This window comes from Myodes glareolus, chromosome 6 (assembly GCF_982192425.1).
Source record: "Myodes glareolus chromosome 6, mMyoGla1.1, whole genome shotgun sequence".
Lineage (NCBI taxonomy): Eukaryota > Metazoa > Chordata > Mammalia > Rodentia > Cricetidae > Myodes > Myodes glareolus.
Window position 1 is genome coordinate 40,011,914 of NC_142031.1, and position 20,349 is coordinate 40,032,262.

General features: G+C 41.0%; 1 protein-coding gene and 1 pseudogene across 11 annotated transcripts in view; one reads left to right on the forward strand and one right to left on the reverse strand.

The window, feature by feature from the left end:
• The window catches only part of Immt (inner membrane mitochondrial protein), a 44,620-nt gene that overhangs the window by 1,878 nt on the left and 22,393 nt on the right, over positions 1-20,349 (reverse strand). Inside the window, exons 5-14 of one of the 11 annotated variants that reach the window (XM_048426610.3) lie at positions 20,141-20,242; positions 19,731-19,826; positions 14,624-14,760; positions 10,427-10,530; positions 8,576-8,711; positions 7,752-7,881; positions 4,754-4,768; positions 3,678-3,901; positions 1,597-1,728; positions 474-603 (exon numbers count right to left, since the gene is read on the reverse strand). In XM_048426610.3, the coding sequence (XP_048282567.2) occupies positions 474-603; positions 1,597-1,728; positions 3,678-3,901; positions 4,754-4,768; positions 7,752-7,881; positions 8,576-8,711; positions 10,427-10,530; positions 14,624-14,760; positions 19,731-19,826; positions 20,141-20,242 (1,206 nt within the window). Of the gene's footprint in view, positions 1-473; positions 604-1,596; positions 1,729-3,677; positions 3,902-4,753; positions 4,769-7,751; positions 7,882-8,575; positions 8,712-10,426; positions 10,531-14,623; positions 14,761-19,730; positions 19,827-20,140; positions 20,279-20,349 lie in introns of all 11 variants that reach the window. The other 10 variants (XM_048425908.3, XM_048424477.3, XM_048425154.3 and 7 more) reach the window with 10 other exon arrangements.
• On the forward strand, positions 12,036-12,155 carry LOC125410182 (5S ribosomal RNA; annotated as a pseudogene).

Consider the following 20,349-nt stretch of genomic DNA (forward strand, 5'->3'; position numbering starts at 1 on the left):
TGCACATGGAAGGCAACATATGCACATACATAAAATTACTTTTTAAAGTATTTTAACAAAAAAACTAAATGAACTAAACTAGATATTGACATTCCACTGTCATGTGACAGAAGGATTCTAGGACACTGTAAGAAGCCTATCTTATTAATGTGCTTGTTGTGAAGATGTATGACTTTCAATGTGGCACACAGACCTCCTCAAAACCATCATCATAGCAGTAACCACCCTCCCCAATAACACTGTAATATATGAGGGAATGGTATCTGTGTCATATATGCTATTTCAATTTAATTTTTGGGTTCTCTTTTTTCCAATTTCTTCTCAGAATTCTGTTTAAATTTGTCAAATCTGGGACTTGCCAAGAAATGAGTATCATAGAATGGAGTAGATACGTGCCCCTGTTATTCTTTTAACAAGGCATTATCCTGAGAAAGTGTGCAGGGTAAAACTGAAACATAGCAAAGGAAACTCACTCTGAACAGCCTGCTCTATTCCCCTCAATCTGGCATAGGCAGTGTTTATGTCCAGAGTAAAGTTGTCAACTTGTTCTTGACTGCGACGACGAAATTCTAACTCTTGTTCAGACAGTTTCTCAGACAGGCCCTGAAATAAAACACAGACAGTGTACAGAGAACTAGCGCTGCTGCTGTGCTTGCCTCTCAACCAGATACTTGCCTTTCAGAAACAACAAATTCTGAGTACAAAAGGAGCTTTAAAAATCCCAAAACATAATCAGGTGTGGTATACACCTTTAATCCCAGATTCCGGAGGTAGAGACAGGTAGATCGCTGTGAGTTTGAGGCCAGCCTGGTCTACAGAGTGAGTTCCAGAACAGGCTGCAAAGCTACAAAGCAACCCTGTCTCGAAAAAAAGAAAAAGAAAAAGAAAAAAGAAAAGTTTTTATATTGCCATCCAAACATATCGGATCAATATATCTGATCACAAACAACATACCTGATATAAGGATTTGTTCTTTTTGTGTGTGTGTGGTTTTTCAAGACAGGATTTCTTTGTAGCTTTGGAGCCTGTCCTGGAACTAGCTCTTGTAGATCAGGTTGGCCTTGAACTCACAGAGATCCACCTGCCTCTGCCTCCCAAGTGCTGGGATTAAAGGCATGCGCCACCACCACCCAGCAAGAATTGGTTCTTTCGATTAACAAAAAGCATATTCCACTAAAGCTAGGTAACACTAGCAATCTATTACTATTATTTTCTTTTTCTTTCTTTTTTTCTTTTAGTTTTCTCAAGACAGGGTTTCTCTTTGTGGCCCTGGCTGTCCTGGAACTCACTCTGTAGACTGGCTTGGCCACAAACTCACAGTTTTCCTCCCCAGTGCTTCCTGAGAAGCCTCCCCAGTGCTGGGATTAAAGGTGTGCGCCACCACTGCTTGGCTTAATCTTATTCTTATCCTCAGAGTATACTTAAAGGAGAAAGGTAAAGGCTATGGTGCAGCTGTACAGAACATGCTTAGCATGTGAGGCTCTGGGCTCCATGCCCAGCTGCAACCCACAAATGAATGGAAAGGAGAGCTCATGAAGACTCAAGTGGAGATGGAGATGGGGAGGAAAGAGCTGAAGCCTCACCACAGGTCCTCACCTGCTCAAATTCATACTTCAGTTCCTGTTCTTGCACCTTGAGGACATCTCGTAAATGATCAGTGTGGGCAGCGGCCTGCCGTCGAAGCTGGGTCCTCATTTCATTCTCCATGGCATCTCTGACTTCCTCCACCTGTGAAACCAAACACAGATTAGTTCTCAACTTTCCATGTGTACATTTAGGAAAAGGGAAAGACAGTTAATAAAATAACGAACTATAGCTGTGGACGGGAACCCCTTTAATGGGCCAGGCATAAGTACACAACTATCCAACTTTAACATAGATACAAAGCTGAACACAAGGTTACACAGCTACACCAAAAATAATTTCAAACATGGGTTTCTCTGCCCTCAAACCTTGGGCATGTGGCCCTTGACACAGAAACAAACACTATTATTTGCTGAACTACACATTCCACAGGAAGGAACTCATTCCAGAACTTAAAGGAAAAAATTTCAGAGCTGGGTTCAAACACAGTTTAATCATAACTGTCTACGGTCATGTTTCCACCTTCTCCATGGTGACAATGGCAACTTTGAAAAATCATTTTAAAAATCTGTACCCAGTAGTCATTAATTCTTCTAAATAAAGAAAACTGCCAACAGCTTACTTTCACATGAATTTAGGCTCAACATGCGCCAAATCAAAGCAAGTTGGGAAATGCTCCACCCTGCTTTATGGAACAGTTAGCCATGTGTTCTACAAAACAGCAATACAATTGCCTTGAACATGAAACTCATCTTTTCTCAGAATTAGCACAGTGAGTCACGAATCCAGCCAGGCAGTGTGTAAGCACTTCAGATGAGCGCTGTGCCTCACAGGACATGTCTGGTTGGACTCATGACAATGCACACACAGACACACACTTGAGATTGAGATTCTTGTTTACAAGAGTGCATATGAGGGGGCTGGAGAGATGGCTCAGAGGTTAAGAGCCACTGGCTGCTCTTCCAGAGGTCCTGAGTTCAATTCCCAGCAACCACATGGTGGTTCACAACCATCTGTAATGGAGTCTGGTGCCCTCTTCTGGCATGAAGGTACTCATGCAGGTGGAACACTATATACTTAGTAAATAAATAAAATCTTTAAAAACAGACCTCATTAAAAAAAAAAAAAAAAAAAGAAACGTCCTAGTGAGAAACATCATTTAAAAAAAAAAAGAGAGAGAGTGCACTCAACCTCCTCTGCCCACTTTAACTGGAAACAGCAAGATGGCAGAAACTGACCCACAGGTGGTGACTGAAACTGAAAGGACAGGAGGGCATGCTGAGACGGTGACAGTGAGGTGTAGAACTAGGTTTAAGGAAAGAGCCAGAGGAAGCGAGCACATAGCACAAAGGTCCCAGTGAAAAAGACAGTGCCGAGAAAAAACAAAAAACCAAGGGCTTACAAAAGGCAAGTTTGTAATTAAGAGTCTTTGGGTGTTATTTAAGAATTTGAACTTTTGGGCTCTTACAGTAAACCAGATAAGGCAAGTCTATAGCCATGAGTTCCTATTAGCCATGGCTACACAACATCCTAATTAAAATTAAACAAACAAACAGAAGTAGAGGGGACTGTTGTGACTTCTAAGGCAGTGGGTTACACAGTGAGATCCTGAGAAACCTATGAAGATGACAATTTGGACAAAGGTAGAAAACCAGGTAAGTCTGGAACTGACTACAGATGCAGACTGAATGTATGGGCTGATAAGAGGATGCGGGGACAGTGGTATCTAACTGAGTCTCTGAATGCCAGGTGTGATGAAAAGATGGCAACTGCAGCTGTTTCTTCCCCTCTCAACAATCACACCCACTAACACCACAGGCAACAACGGAGTCCGAGCCCAGGAGTGGAGGACAAGGCTGCACAGGAGGACACAGTGGGAGAAGACTGCACACCACACCTGACTCCTCACCCTCTGCATCTGCTCAGCAGAAAGAAAGTCAGCTACATCAAGCCTATCTTAGTTCTGATTCCAGGGAAACAAAGGCCTAAATGCCACGCTGCCGATGGCTTGGCATGAATTACATCTACTACCTGCAGCTGGTGACAGAACAAGTCAGTTAACTTTAAATGTCAGGTTGTTCTGTCTCCACTACCTTTCTGTCCTGCTCAGCCTGTATTTCACCTCTGTGGCGCTCCAGTGCTTTTGCCACTGCTGAGTCGAAGGCCCGCTTTTCTTCTAGCTTTTGCCTCTCCAGGGCTAGCTCGATGTGCTGTTTCTCTGTGGCTTTCTGTTGTGCGAGCTCTCTGTTGAGCTGATCGATACGACGATGGGCATGAGCAATCAACGAGTTCAGGTCATCAGTAGAGAGCTTGTCAGCTAAACAGATAACATCGAAAATATTAATGTCACAGAAATTATAAAGCAAAAAGAAGCTAATACTAGATTTAAGTCCTCCAGTCAAACTAGAGATTAAGAGCTACTGTACAGCAACTAAAGTTTTGTCAATTCCTAGAAAAATAATAAATAGGTGGGTCCTGAGGCAGCACACACAGCTCTTTTCTGAAAACCCAAATCAGTTTTTGTAACCTGAACTCATCGTATACTGGCTTTCTAATTTGCTCTAATTTCACTTCTAAAAACAAAGCTTGTAGACACAATCATTACTATATGTCATTTTTTGCAGTGCTATGTTAGCCCTAACAAATATTCAGAAGGAAACCAACTCCTACAAGTTCTCCTCTAAACCCCCCCCCCACACACACACACAAATAAGTGTAAAGAAGTAGTCTACAGGGCTGGAGAGAAGGCTCAGAGGTTAATAACACTGGCTGCTCTTTCATAGAAATTGGGTTTGATTCCCATACGGAGGTTCATAACCATCTTCAATTCCAGGGCAAGTTGAGGCCCTCCCCTGGCCTCCATAGGTACCAGGCATATCTGAGGTATAGACATGCATACCTATAGATAAAACACTCATCATGCACATAAAATAATTTTTAAAAAAATTAAAATAAAAGAACTGGTTCTGCTCAAACTAAGGAGTCTCTTGGCTTTGTTTCTTTCAAAAACAAAGACCATTTTGTGAGTATTCATAAACATATCTCACGTTTACAGCCTTATGATCATTCAACAAAGTTGTTCCTAGTCATCTATGGATATCAAAAATGTACAATGGGGAACTGTCAAGCACTCAAATGCCATTAAAATAAAATAAGCATAATTACTCACCTAGGTCAGAAATACCTACAAAGAAACAGAAGAATAGTTTGAAAAAAGAAAGTGCACACTTTGGTTAGCGATCATTAAATAGCAAGAAAAGAGATTACTGGAAAGCAAAATGTTTATTTCCTATATTTACAGAGAGTCTGAGACAACATACATGAAGGTAGGTTGTAATATTTTAAAAGAACAAAAGAATCACTGGCATTAAAAGCTGTTCTATTTAGAAGGGATTGTCGCTGTCTCATCATAACAAATCAACTACATATTTTCCTTGAGGACACAATTTTCTTTTATTATTGTCAACTGAACTCATGTACAGACTATTTCTCCATCCCATCCTGAGTTCCAGTGGCAAACCTCTTCCAACTTTTAGAAGGAAGGCTTTTTTCAGGGGGATTCTGGAACAGTCTTTGCAGATCCTGTTACCTGTCTGCTTTCTCCTGAGAGCTGCGCTAAGGGGTGGACCACAGCAGGCGTCTTAGAAAACTTCACAGGGAACATTGCACTAAGTTTACATTTAACCTGTGCAAATTAAACCAAGAACTATGACTGCTGAAGTTTAAATGACGCCCTCATCATGATCACAAACACTAGAACCAGAAGAAGACAAGTTGCAGCTGTCAACCTCAATGACTGCCTGTTTCCCCGTGGCCACTCTGGAGCGAGATCCCAGGCTCTCAAGCACACTAGATAAGAACTGTACCACTAAGCCGTGCCTACAATCAAATTTTAGCCTTTGATTTTGAGACAGCTCTAAGTTATTTAAGCTGCCCTTAAACTCACCCTGTAGCCCAGGAATCTGCAGTTCCCTTGCCTCAGCCTCCTCAAATACATGGGATTATCTATTTGCACAACTAGTCTTGTGTCTAGTATGAAGCTTGTTAAGGTACCTCTGGCTTTAAATTGAAAGATAATGATTTCTCATTAAAAGGATCTGGTTCTGTGTCAAAAGAAAAACTGACAAAGTTGGTTGGGACAATGTAAAAAAATGACTGTACAGGGCACATGAATACAGCAGTGTGCACTACAGTCCATAAGCAATAAAGGAGATGTGTTCATGGAATCTTGATTTGGGTTTTATCAGTCCCAAGCACTTTTCAAAACTGTTTATTTTTATGTATAATGTCTGTGTGTTTGCAGGAGTGTTTATGGGCACTATGTGAATGCAGGTGCTTGCAGTTGCCAGAAGAGAGCATAAGCCCCTAAAACTGGAGTTCACATGCAAGCTACTATGTGAGTGCTAGGGACCACTCCTGAGTATTCTGTGAGAGCAGTAAGTAAAACTTTTAACTGCTGATCATTCTATCCAGACCCTAAGCACTTTTTTATTCTTGACATAATGATATAGCCTTCAATAAGAGCTTCATTTATAGGTTATAAAACCTATAGAGGTAGTGCTATCCTATTCTATATTAGTTTAGTTTTTAATATTTAATAAAAGGCCTTACATCTATTTTTTATTTGGGTTGAAGTGTGTCGTGGCACACTTGTGTGGAGTCAGAGAACAACTTTAGGGAGTTGATTATCTCTTTCCTCCATGTGGGTCCAGGTCTGGCAGCATGTGCCCATACTGCCTAGACTTCTCTTTTGAGAGACACAATACCAGTTCACTTGTACTGATATACGTAAGGGATATTTGGCTATTTCAAATTCTTCCTTTTCTTTCTGTTTAGTTCTTTTTGGTGCTGGGGACTAAACTCAGGCCTTGCACATGCTAGCCTAATGCTCTACCACTGAGCCACACTCCCTCTAGCCTAATCCTCTCATCACTTTTTTTTTCTTTCCTTTTTTTTTTTTTGGTGATGAGGAGTGGGGGTGGGGTAAGGTTCTAACTTATATTGCTGTCTGTCCTGAAACTTGCATACAGACCAAGCTGACCTCAAACACAGAGATCCACTCATTTCTACCTCCCAAGTATAGCATTAGAGGCATGTGCCACCATACCAGGCCCTTTTTGCTTTGTTAGTGCTGAAGTTCCAACCCAGGGCATCTTGCACACACGGAGAGTCTTTGACCACTGAACTACACCCCTAGTTCTCAAATTCTGTGCTCTTAAGACAGTGCCTCAATGCACTTTTCTGAGTTTACTTCAGCAAATACACAGGAACTAAAATGCTGAGGTAGAAGTATAAATATCTTCAAGTTCACTACACTATACATCACAGTCCAACAAACAAGTTGCTAAACCACTGATCCCTAGAATCTTCCTATCCATGTCAGTGTTCCTGGTACACACAATATGTGGCCCATATCAGTTCACCCTCAGATGACTGTGGCACCTTAATTTTATGTTTTTCAGACAGGGTCTCATTATGTAGCCCAGGATGTCTTGGAACACATTATGTAGACCAGACTGACTTCAAACCAGACTGGATCCTTCTGCCTCTGCCTCCCAAGTATTAGGACTGAAGGTATGCACTATCACAGCTGGCAACTGTGACCACCTTTTAACTAAGTCCCTGCCCTTAGGGCATCAACCACTCCTCAATTTCATAATCTCAGAAGAATAAATTTTCCAGCTAGGAACAGCAGCGAATGCCTGTAATCCCCAGTACTAGATAGGCTGAAACTGGAGAGTAACAAAGCTTGAGAACAGTCTGGAAAAATTGGGGTTGCTAATAGAATTTTCAGCTGTGCCTTAATTAATCCATTCCAAAGATTTTTAAGTATCAAATGATTTGATTAAGTATATATACATTACATATCTTAACAAAGTTAATTACTCTAACTCACTTGGATCCTATTTTTAATTTCTGAGTAGCAAATTAGAACTGAATCTTGAATCATATAGAATTAAACACTAGCTGAGGTGCTGCTCACCATGGTAAAAACTACAGGAGTAAGGCCAGTGTTCTATCTGCTACAGCTGCAACAGAGATAAACAATACCCTATACTAAGTGCACTCCAGAAGCACTGAGATTGGAAGTCTGGAATTGAAGCGGGTTTGGATTAGTTGATTAGCTGCTAAAATCCAGAAAGAAAATGGATACTAGTTGTACTTACTCATCCCTTTCCATCCAGGAGTTATGTCAGGAGTGATACTGTCCAGTTCTTTTCTAAAGTCATCTCTTGCTTGGACCACAAGTTCATGATACTGAGACACCACTTTAGCCTCGGACTGAGCAGCCTGGACCTAAGCAGATACAAGGACTCTCTGACTAAATGGAACAAAAAGCACCATCTACACTCTAAGAAACCAATCTGACTAGAGGGGACAAACAAAATACAGAAATAGAAAGATCAGAAAATAGAAATGAAACCTGTCTTCTTTTTTAAGTTTTGCGTGCGTGTGTGTGTGTGTGTGTGTGTGTGTGTGTGTGTGTGGTTTTTTGAGACAGAATTTCTCTATATAACAGTGCTAGCTGTCCTGAGCTACAAAACAGGCTGGCTTCGAACTCACAGAGATCCGCCTACCTGCATCCCAAGTGCTGGGATTAAAGGCACCACCATGCCTGGCTTTCTTTACATTTTTTATTTCTTTTGTGAAAGCATGTGTTTCGCCTGTGTATGTGAGTATTCCATGTGTCATAGGATGTGAACAGAAGCCAGAGGACACCTTGTGGGAACCAGTTCTCTCCTTCCACTAACAGAACCCCAGAAATCCAATTCAGATCAGTGCTCTTGGAGGCAAGTGCTCTTATATGGCTACTAACCCTCCCACACAAACTTCAGAAGCAGTCAGCACTAGTATTTTTTCTTTTTACAATAAATACATTTACAATGAAAAATTTAGAGATAGTAGGAATCTTATTATTTTCTTGAATTCTTAGAAATGCTTTAACAAATATTTTAAAATATAAAATATTATGAACACTTCAGAAACATACCTTTTTGACCACATTATCCAGATCAACTATCATGTTGTGAAGTTTCCCCTCTGCAGCAGTTATATGAGGCTTGGCCCCAGCAACCTCTCTTTTCTTTGCATCTTCAATTACACTTTTCATCTTCTCTAACTCTTCTCTGAGACAAAAAGGAAAAAAAAAATCGGGCTCAGTATAATTCTTATCAACTTTATTAGAGTTTTGATATAAGTATAAGACAGAAATATAACAGTGCTAGCTGTCCTGCGCTTTAAAACAGGATGGCCTCAAACTCACAGGGATCCACTTTCCTGCATCCCAAGTGCTGGGATTAAAGGCACCACCATGCCTGGCTTTCTTTACATTTTTTATTTCTTTCGTAGTAATAAAAACTTCTTTTGTGTAGTGGTGGCACACACCTTTAATCCTAGCACTTGGGAGGCAGAGGCAGGTGGATCTTTGTGAGTTCAAGGCCAGCCTCGTCCTACACAAGCTAGTTCTACGACAGGCTCCAAAGCTACAGAGAAACCCTGTCTCGAAAAAAACCAAAAAGACAGAAATAGCCTAAGGCCATGCATGAGATTCAGGTTTTAGAACAGACCTGTATCAGTTTCGGTGCTTTACCTTAGTTGTGTTGGTTAGTTTTTTTGTCAACTTGCCCCAAGCTGCAATCATCTAAGAGAGAACCTCAACTGAGAACAGGTCCCCATCAGACTGGGCTGTAGGCAAGACTGGGAAGCATATTTTGGATTGATGATTGCTGTGAAGAGCCTAGCTAACTGTGAGTAGGAACCATCCCTGGGCAGGTGGTCCTGGTAGATATAAGAAACCAGACTGAGCAAGCCATGGGGAGCAAGCTATAAGCAAAGTTCCTCTGTGGCCTCTGCTTCAGTTCCTGCCCTCACTTCCTTCAGTGATGGACTGTTGATTGGGATGTGTAAGATAAATAAGTCCTTTCCTCCCCAAGCTGCTCTGGTCATGGTCTTTATCACAGCAAGAGAAACCAAACTAAGATACTAGCTTTAGCCAGTTTGTAGAAAGAAAGATCAAGGTAGCACATAGCTCAATAAATTAACTACTTTTGTAATTCTGGCAAACTGTTATAATAAATATTTTCAATTCTGATAAAACTGTACCGATCATCCCATTTATCTAGAAATTATCCAGGTAATGGTAAGGGTGGCGCATACCTTTAAACCCAGCACCCGGGAGGCAGAGGCAGGTTGGTCTACAGAGTATGTTCCAGGACAACCAGAGCTACACAGAGAAACCCTGTTTCAAAGAAAGAAAGAAAGAAGGAAAGAAAGAAAGAAAGAAGGAAAGAAAGAAAGAAAGGAAGGAAGGAAGAAAGAAAGGAAGGAAGAAAGAAAAAGAATCTAGAAATTAGAATAGAACAATGGTAACTGAGTAGACACAATTTCTAAGTAGCAATCCAATGCAAACCTGACTTTTATGTATTTTTATGTACATTGGTGTTTTGCCTACATGTATGTCTGTGTGAGGGTGTCAGAACCCCTGAAACTGAAGTTACAGTCTTGAGCTGCCATGAGGGTGCTGGAATTTGAACTCAGGTCCTCTGGAAGAGCAGCCAGTGCTCTAAACCACTGAGCCGTGTCTTCAGCCCCTAACAAACCTGACTTTTATACAAATTCCTTTATAAAAATTTCTACTCATGTTATTTTAGCTTAACTGTGCTTCATAAATTTATTCTTCTAAATCTTCCTGTTCCTGGGGCCAGTTCAGAGCATACACTGGTGGAAAAGTGAGGGAATGGTTTCTCTGCCTCTTCATTTATACAGATCACACAGAGAAAGTCCAGTCCAAAGAAAGCCACCAGGAGGCTCTAATTACTTGTTAAAGTCCATGAGTAATTACTTGGCTTTGAGAAGGGCATCAGCAGCTTCATCAACTGCCTTTCTTCGTTCCTTCAGCGCACCCTCCACTGTGCGCCACTGGGCCGACTTCTTCTCACCTGCAATCTAAACAAAACTTGAAGTTATACAAGCATAACTAACTGCTTTCCCTGGGATTATGTGCAGAATTCTGTGCCATTAAATTCCGAGAAAAAAATTATAGCCGGTGTTTTTCCAGAATAGGAATTCATTATCTCACAGGGTTAGGGATTTTTGCTGTTTGTTTTTTAAGACAAGATTTCTCTGTGTAGTCCCGACTTTCCTGGAACTTGATCTGCAGACCAGACTGGCCTCAAAGTCATAGAAATTCACCTGCCTCTGCCTCCTAGGTGCTTGGATTAAAGGTATGCACCATCACTGCCTGACTGGGTTAGAAATTTTTTTTTAATGTGTTTATTAATAGATTTTCAAAACAGCCAGGCCTGGTGGTACATGCCTTTAATCTCAACACTCAAGGACTCGAGACAGATGGATCTCTGTGAATTCCAGCCAGCCTCTTCTACATAGAATATGGTAGGATAGGGCAACACAGTTGACTTCAGGAGTTTCCTTCAGCAGCAATTCTCCACACTACATCTCCAGACATCTGATACAGTCTCCAGTTTAAGGGCACATCAATTACCTGTGGAGAATTTAAAAGTAGTCTTCTTGACGACGAGAAAACTTTTACTGCATTAGACCACTGTGACAGTCTAATAAAATTAGTCTTAGAAAAAAAAAATTAACTCTTAAATTGAAATTCCAAAGGATTACAAAGGAATTCCTTTCAACACATTGATAAAATATTTAAAATCATAAAAAAATAGAAACTGACACCTAGTGTATAAGACTATTACCTCAATTTAACATTGATGATCAAAACATTTCAAATGATATTCAAGTACTACAATGAAATATAGAAAGAAGAACCTTGCCTCTTACTACAGAACTCTTCATAAAGATACAAACATGAATGACAAAGATATATCTTTCTGAAGGCAATCCAGGTTTACAGAGGTCTAGAAAGAAGAGCCCTGTAAGTCAGCTTAAGTGCAATTATTTCTCAACACTGTGAAAAAATAATTCCAGACCTGATGGTGGTGGCATATGCCTTTAATCTCATCACTTGAACGGCAGAGGCAGGCAGACCTCTAAGTCCTAGGCCAGCCTGGTCTGCAAATCGAGTTCCAGGACAGTCAGGGCTGTCACACAGAGAAACCCTGTCTCTAAATAAATAGATGAAACAAAAAAACAAGAAAGAATGGAAGAAAGAAAAATTAATTCAGGACCATCCGGATGGTTCAGCAGACAAGAGGTTTGCACACGAACCTGACAACCTGAGTTTTATCCCTGAAATCCATATAAATTAGCTGGAGGCAGGGGCATGCACCTGTAATGCCAGCATCCCGACACTGAGACAGGAGACAGAAGCAGAGGAATCACCTGAAAGCTAATGGGCTACTAACCAACACTACACAATGTGGCAGAAACCAGACACTGCCTCATCAAAGCAAAAGGAACTGACTCCTTAAAGTTGTCTTCCGACCTCAATACATGCACCATAAGATGAACACACGCATACTCATATACTCATCTATAGCCATACTGCCCTGGATGCACCCCATCTCGTCTGATCTCGGAAGCTAAGCAGGGTCAGGCCTGGTTAATACTTGGGATGGGAGACTGCCTGGGAATACTGGGTGCTAAAGGCTGATCAGTGCGGCTGTTATACTCTCTAAACTTCAGGCAAGCTTTATTTATTAAGATACAAATAAAATATCACTACAGTCTATAACTCTAGTTCCAGGGCTTCTGACACCCTCACATAGGCATACATGAACCAGTAAGCATAAAATAAAAATAAATTTTAAAAAAATTCATAAATGAATGAATGAATAAAACAACTGAACAACAGCCCTGCTGTAGCTGGGATCTGTGTTGATGTCCATAGTCCAAATTACCACCAAAGGCCACACGGATGTCGGTGTCTATGCTGCACTGGGGGACATAGTGATGTGAGCAGCCTGCGCGGCCACCTGAGGCTATGGTGAAGTACAGGCAGTACCTCACTGCCACCATCAAAGGCCATGTCTGGGTCCGAGGCCCCTATGGCAGTCAGGGTTTGTGTTGATGTCTGTGATGTGAGGTACCACCAAAGATCATGCAAAGTCCATGGTGGACACTGCTACCTGAAGTCATGTAGATGCTCACAGCCCATGCAGCTGCCAGGGGCCATCATGATCTGAGTGGCCCGAGCTGCTACCTGAGGCTATAGTGATGTCCAGGTCTGGGCTGCTATCAAGTGCCCTGCCTGGGTCTGTGGTCCTATTTTAGCTGGGTCTCTGTTGATGCCCATGACCTATGTCACCACCAAAGGTCATGCAGGTGTCTATGGTCTGGACAGAAGTCATGTAGATATCCAGAAGCTGTATTGTCACCAGGAGCCACACTGATGTGGCTGACCTGAGGCCATGTTGATGTTCGTGGTTCCAGCAGCCTACGAGGGTCATGTTAGGCTCTATGGTTCTACTGAAGCAGGAGGCCATGTTCATGGTTTGTGCTTTTACCAGAAACAGAGTGGCAGTCCATGGACCATGCTTCCCATTGACTATGAAGCACAAGGAGACTACTTTTGCCATATTGATAAGTGCGCCTATGGAAGGCCTCTGTGAAAAACCCTATTTCCATCCCCTCCCCCCAAAAGAAGTAACAGCCCAGACAGGAAGTCATCAAAGAGAACTCTGAAAAAATGTGACAGAAATGCTGAACAGTAATTCTCCACAAATGGTGGCTTCTGGTGAAGTTGTGGGAGGGGAGGAACACAGCTGGATGTAAGGGACAAGCCACTAGAATCTGACCATGTTCCTGCAAATATACAGATAACACAGAGGACTTTCCTTCTTTTTTTTAAACTTCTTTTTGCTGTTGTTATTTGTTTAACTTTTTAAGACAGGGTTTCCAGGCAACTATAGAGCCAGTCTTAGAACTCACTCTGTAGACCTGGCAGGCCTTGAACTCACAGAGATCCACCTGCCTCTGGCCCCCCGAGTGCTGAGATTAAAGGCGTGAAACACCACCACCATCTGATTTTTTTTAACTTCTTTTGGAAGTGTCTAGGATATATAGAAAATTTTAGTATTATTTCTTAAATTTTATATCATTCTAAAATATCTAAAAATTTAAAAGTTTAGTTATAGAAATGCTTGGCTGGACATGGTAGTGCATGCTTTAATTTCAGCATTTGGGAGGCAAGGCAGGCAGATCTTTGAGTTCTAGGGTAGCCTGGTCTAGTTAGTTCCAGGACAGTCAGAGCTACACAGAGAAACCCCATCTGCCAAAATAATTAATTAATTAATTAATAAAAAGTAAAAAAAAAATACTGAAGAACTATTAAGAAGAAGCAGCAAATGTAAACTCTCTCTCAAGCCAGGTGAGATTGTGTCTACCTAGTAAGTAATCTTAGTACTTTCCAAGTACAGACAGAAGCATCTAGTGTTCAAGCTTATCCTTAGTTACAGTGAGCTCAGCATCAGCCTGTAATAATAATAATTTTATTGAAAACACTGCTTAAAAGTTGGAAACTACATTTTAACATTTGCTAAAGATATTACTAACAGGTATCATGTATCAGCTACACAGTGAATTCAGTATCAGCCTGAATAATGAGACCCTGTCTCAAAAAACAAACCCCCCAAGTTCTCACACTGTAACAGTTCTGTGGTTCATGTAAAACATATTTGATGGTTTTTCTCAATTTTGTTTGGTTGTTTGTTTTGAGACAAAGTCTCACTATGAAGCACTGACTGGCCTGGAACCTGCTATGTAAATCAGGCTGGTCTCAAACTCAAAAGATCTGCCTATCTCTGTCTTCCTTGTGCTGAGATTAAAGATGTGCACCAGCAGTCTCCAGCTGTTTTGTATTTTTAAGACAATTATTGTAGCTAAACACACACCTGTTATATCCCTACTCAGAAGGCTTATACAAGAGTATCACTGCAAGAATGAGGCCAGGCTGGTTAGACTTAATGAATTGCAGGTTAGACTGGGATAAACAGTGAGAAGACCCTGATTTGAAAATACAGAAGGAAAAAGTTATTGTTGAGTGTCTTTACTCTGTGAGAAAGCCCGTTATCGGACAGAAACAATCGCTATTACACAGGGCAACCCCTCCGTGGCGCACCTCAGAACTGTCCATGGCTGTTTTCAGTACGTTGGAGTGTGCATTGACAGCCTGAACTGCAGCATTCTGGGCTGTAATAGCCTGCAGAGTAACAGACGCAGTATGGCTCAGGGCATCTTCTAAACTCTTGGCTAAAGCTGAAAAGAGAAACAACAGTTAAAAACAAATCCTCCTTGCAAAAGACTAAACTTTCCCTCTTTTCCTAAGTCTTCTGGTGCTTCTCAAAAACACACCAAACAAAATAAGCTATACATGGGACCCAATTTTAGGAAAGCATAATTCTCTTCAAAGTATAGGGGCTGTGGGTGGGAACGCAGTGAGGGAAATGGCTCAGAGCACTGCTATATTTGCAGAGGACCGGCTTTGGTTCCTAGTGCTCACACGGCAGTTCAAAGCTGCCTGTAACTCGACATCTGTTAACTTTAACATCCTCTTCTGGCCTCCACAGGTACCAGGCACATACATGGTACACATACACACATGCAGGAAAACACACAGACAAAAAACAACCAATAAATCTTAAAAAGGAACTGTGGATGCCTGATCTGTATGAGTTTACTATATTATTTTCACTTTTATAAAGTTTGAATTTTCTAAAATAAAAGGCGTTTTAAGGGAATGATATCTTAAAAAGGCTAATATAATCAATAGATAAAGGTTTAGAATATTCTGAAGGGGGCTGGAAAGATGGCTCAGAGGTTAAGAGCACCACCTGCTTTTCCAGAGGTCCTGAGTTCAATTCCCAGCAACCACATGGTGGTTCACAACTATCTGTAATGAAATCTGGTGCCCTCCTTTGGCCTGCAGACGTACATGCATACAAAACATACATAAACAAATATAATAAATATATGTATACATAATTTTTTAAAAAAAGAATATTCTGAAGGGAATACATACATGTAGCATAATCATTAACTACTTCATTTTATAAAAATTGCAAACTCGCCAGGAAAAAACAGAAGCCTATTTTCTACTTCTAAACAAAATATACAAAGAACTCAAGAAATTGGACACCAAAAAAAATCACACAATCCAATAAAAAAATGGAGTACAGACCCTGAAAGACACTTAAGGAAATGTTCAACATCCTTAGTCATCAGAGAAATGTGAGCCAAAACAACTCTGAGATTCCATCTTACACCTGAAAGAAGGGCCAAGATCAAAAACACTAATGACAACTTATGCTGGAGAGGTTTTGTGGAAAAGGGAACACTTCTGCATTGCTGGTGGGAATGCAAGCTGGTACAGCCCCTTTGGATATCAGTGTGGCGATTTCTCAGAAAATTAGGAAACAACCTACCTCAAGACCCAGTAATACCACTTTTGGGTATATATCCAAAGGATGCTCAATCGTGCCACAAGAACACATGTTCAACTATGTTCACAGCAGCTTTGTTTGTCAGAGCCAGAACCTAGAAACAACCTAAATGCCCCTCGATCAAAGAATGAGTAGGAAAAATGTGGTACATTTACACAATGGAGTACTACACAGCAGAAAAAAAAAACAATAGCTTGAATTTTGCAGAAAAATGGATGGAACTAGAAAACATTATTTGAGGTGAGGTAACCCAGACTCAGAAAGACAATTATCACATGTACTTACTCATAAGTGGTTTTTAAAGATAAAGCAATGAAAACCAGCCTACAAATCATAATCCCAGACAACTTAGACAATAATGCGGACACTAAGAGAGACTTACATAGATATAATCTACATGGGAAGTAAAAAATATAAAAAGACAAGATCTCCTGAGTAAATTGGGAGCGTGGGGACCTTGTGGGAGGGTTGAAGGGGAGGGGGAAAGGCAGGGAGGGGAGCAGAGAAAAATGTAGAGCTCAATAAATATCATGGGAAAAAAAAAAGAGGAAAACCCATAGTACTCATATGTCCAGGATACAAGAAGATACCAGACCGAGGAGAAAGGAAACAAACAAGAAAACATGACAACAAAAAAGTAAAAGAAAAGCTGTGTCTTTAATCCCAGCACTTGGGAGTCAGCGGCAGGAGGACCACCACACATTACACAGCAAACCTTATCTCAAGCAAGATAAAGGTACTTGTTGTCAAGCCTAACAACATGAGTTCAATCCCTGAAACATTTACGGTGCAAGGAGAAAACTGACTCCCACATGGTCTCTGATCTCCACATATACATGCCAAGGTACTTCTGCCCCAGACACATATAAACATAAATAAATAAGATTTTTTAAAATATTTATTTATTTATTATGTATACAATATTCTGTCTGTGTGTATGTCTGTAGGCCAGAAGAGAGTACCAGACCTCATTACAGATGGTTGTGAGCCACCATGTGGTTGCTGGGAATTGAACTCAGGACCTTTGGAAGAGCAGGCAATGCTCTTAACCACTGAGCCGTCTCTCCAGCCCCAATAAATAAGATTTTAAGGAAGACCTCGTCTAAAACAAAGAAACAAAATTAAACAACATAATAACAAAGATCAAAGGGAGGCTTGGAATGGACAGTTTCCCCACAAAAGCATACAAGAAGTCAACAGTAATATTGGCAATATTAAAAGCTGTCTTTCCTCTCTCTCACACTTTTTATTTATTCTGTGGGAATCTGGAGGAGACATAGTGTGTAAGTGTACAAACGTAAGTGAAAAAGGCAATAGTGAGAAAATACCAAGAAACTGAGATCAAACTGCAGCTTAATCTAAAGAGCAAGGTATCAAGAAACCAAGAAGGAAATGAGAAAAAAGAGGTACTTGGATCTTGGGAGGTTTTTTTGAAACAGGGCTTCTCTGTCTAGCCCTGGCTGTCCTGGAACTCACTCTCTAGACCAGGCTGACTTTGAACTGACATCTGACTCGGTATCTTGAGTGCTAGGATTAAAGTGTGTGCTACTGTCACCAGGTTCAATGCTACTTTCTTTAGATATCTATCTACTATGCTCTAAACCTTGATTTTAAAAAAAAAAAAACAAAAAACAGTGTAAATGAATACACAGTTCTAAGGCTTAAAGGAAAATTAAGAAGCAAAGCAACGATGCTAAACTTTTTCAGTTTGTCTAAACCAAACCATGAGAATTTAAACCCACCCCAAAGAGAACAGTCACAGCAGAATATTCTGCATCTCCGATGGATAACTTAAATCAAAGTACCATATGATAAAGGGACAGAAAGAAAAGTAAGGAGAAAATATGAATTCAACATATACTCTTATATTTTAGAAGACTGAGGCAGAAAAAATGTGAGGTCAAGGCCATTCTGGGCTACACAATAAAGTCAAAATCAGTTTAAGCTACTTATGGAAAAAAGTATCAAAGAGACAGATGAGAAGGGGGGAGGAAATATGACTATTATGGAAAACTGGAAAAATATAAAAACATTTCACTGAGAATTTGTTCATTTGCCTAACATTTTCAATTATCTGTAACAAGGCCAAGAATGAAAAAGAACACACACAGTTAAAACAGCAAAAGAGCCAGGCGGTGGTAGCACACACCTTTAATTCCAGCACTCGGGAGGCAGAGGCAGGTGGATCTCTATGAGTTTAGGCCAGTCTGGTCTACAGAGTGATTTCCAGAACTGGCTCCATAGCTACTGAGAAACTCTGTTTTGAAAACAAAACAAACAAACAAACAACAACAAAACAAAACAAAACAAAAACAGCAAAAGAATCACTCAAGTCCAGGGCTTACAGAGATGCCCGACTCCTAAGGCTCCTTCTTCCCCATCTGTTCTCTCTCACAATGGCAACTCCTCAGAACAGGGCAGAACCAACAAGGGGTCAAGGTTAGCAGGTTTAGCAGCAGAAAAAACAAGTGATGTCGCCAGAGAGAAAATTCACAAAGCTGCAGGAGAATTTGAAAGTGACTCTCTGTTCAGCGAGAATCCTTTTACACCCTTTACTTCCAAAATCACTAACACACAACAGTGCAATAAGTGACAGTCTGCACCTCCTGAAAACAGGCATCTATTACCATTTTTTAAACTAACAAAAACCTAACAGGGGACTGGGGAGATGGCTCAGTGGGTAAAATGCTCACTGCTTAAACATGAGGATTCAAGTTCAGATCCCCACCAGCTATGTAAAAGCTGTGCACTACTGCAGCAAGTGCATCTGTAACCACAGTGCTGGGGTGGACAGTCAGGCAGACCCAGGAGGCCCAATGACCAGTAGGTCTCGCCCAGCGGTTCTCAACCTTCCTAATGCTGCAACCCCTTAATACAGTTCCTCATGTTGTGGTGACTCCCAACTATAACATTTTTTTTTTGCTGCTACTTCATAACTATAATTTTGCTACTATTATGAATCATAATGTAAATATCTGATATACAGATGGTCTTAGATAACCCCAAAGGGGTTATAACCCACAAATGAGACCTAGCTGAAACAACAAGTTGAAGGTTCAATGAGAGAGATCTTGTCTCAAAAAAATTAGGTGGAGAGCAATACAGGAAAATATCTGAAGTCAATCTCTGGACTCTAGATACTCATGTACAGATGAGTGAACCTGAAAACACACACACACACACACACACACACACACACCCAAAAAAATAACACAGAACTGAAAGTTAAGAGAAAATACACTTATTTTGCTAAAGACTAGCAACATGTAGGACACCCTCTTTCCCAAGATTGTCAACAGAGTCCGGAGTGGATGTATTATAGGCTGCAGTATGAGCCTCTGAGGCTCACACTCATAAACATACATACAAGCTCCCCCCTTCTCCTGAGACAGGATTTCTCTGTGTAGCCTTGGCTGTCCTCGAATTAGCTCTGTAGACCAGGCTGTCCCCAAACTCACAGAGATCCACCTGCCTCTGCCCCTAACTGTTGGGATTAAAGGCATGTGCCACCACTGCCTGACTAATCATACAAGTTTTAAAGGTTGAAATAATCCAGTTCTGTTCCATGGAGTTATACAAAAGCTTTGTACTAGAAATAATAAAATGGGTTTGCAATGTTCACCAGTAACAACTCATTTGACCTGGGTGAGAGCAGTTTTGAAGGAAAGAGCACAAATGATGAAATGGTGGGAGCCAGGCAGTGACATGAAGAAACCAAGGAAACCCCAACCAGCTACTGGATGACAAGGCGGCTGACAGATGAAGACAGCGACTTGATTTACATACACTCCTTCTCAACTTGTTCTTGCTTTTCCTGTTGTGCTAGGCGAGCTGCGACTTCCTCAGGTGGTCGCTCCCTTACAGAAGATGAGAATGCTTCCTCTTGCAGCAAAAGTGAACAAGAGGAAAGCAAATTTCAACATATTTTCAACAGCTAACAAGGATACAAAGTACTGAAGGCAATGCAGGGCGGCAAAGACTCTAAACATCACCCTCTTCCGACTCCACAGGAAATGAGAGATTCACTGGTAACATTTTCAAGGATTACCTTAGACTTTGAAATTTAAATCTTTCCTAGGCAAGTCTGAGGGCTGGAGACCAGTCTAGGTACACATTTTCCAAAGTATCTGAGGGCCAAGGCAAAGGTGTTCTGGTGAGAAAACATCTATATCACAACACATGAATAATTAAACTACCTGAGGTTACAGATGTGGGTTTTCCTTCACCAATGTCGGAACGATCCGTTTTTACAGCGTCCTCATGCTGAACCGCAGGGGCTGGGACCGAAAGTGTGTCACCTGCTGCAGAAATAATTTGAGCTGCCCCTGTAGATGCTATAAATACATATTATGTGTGGTACTTGTACTGCCTTTAACCCACAGGCAAGAATCTACTACAGAGCTCT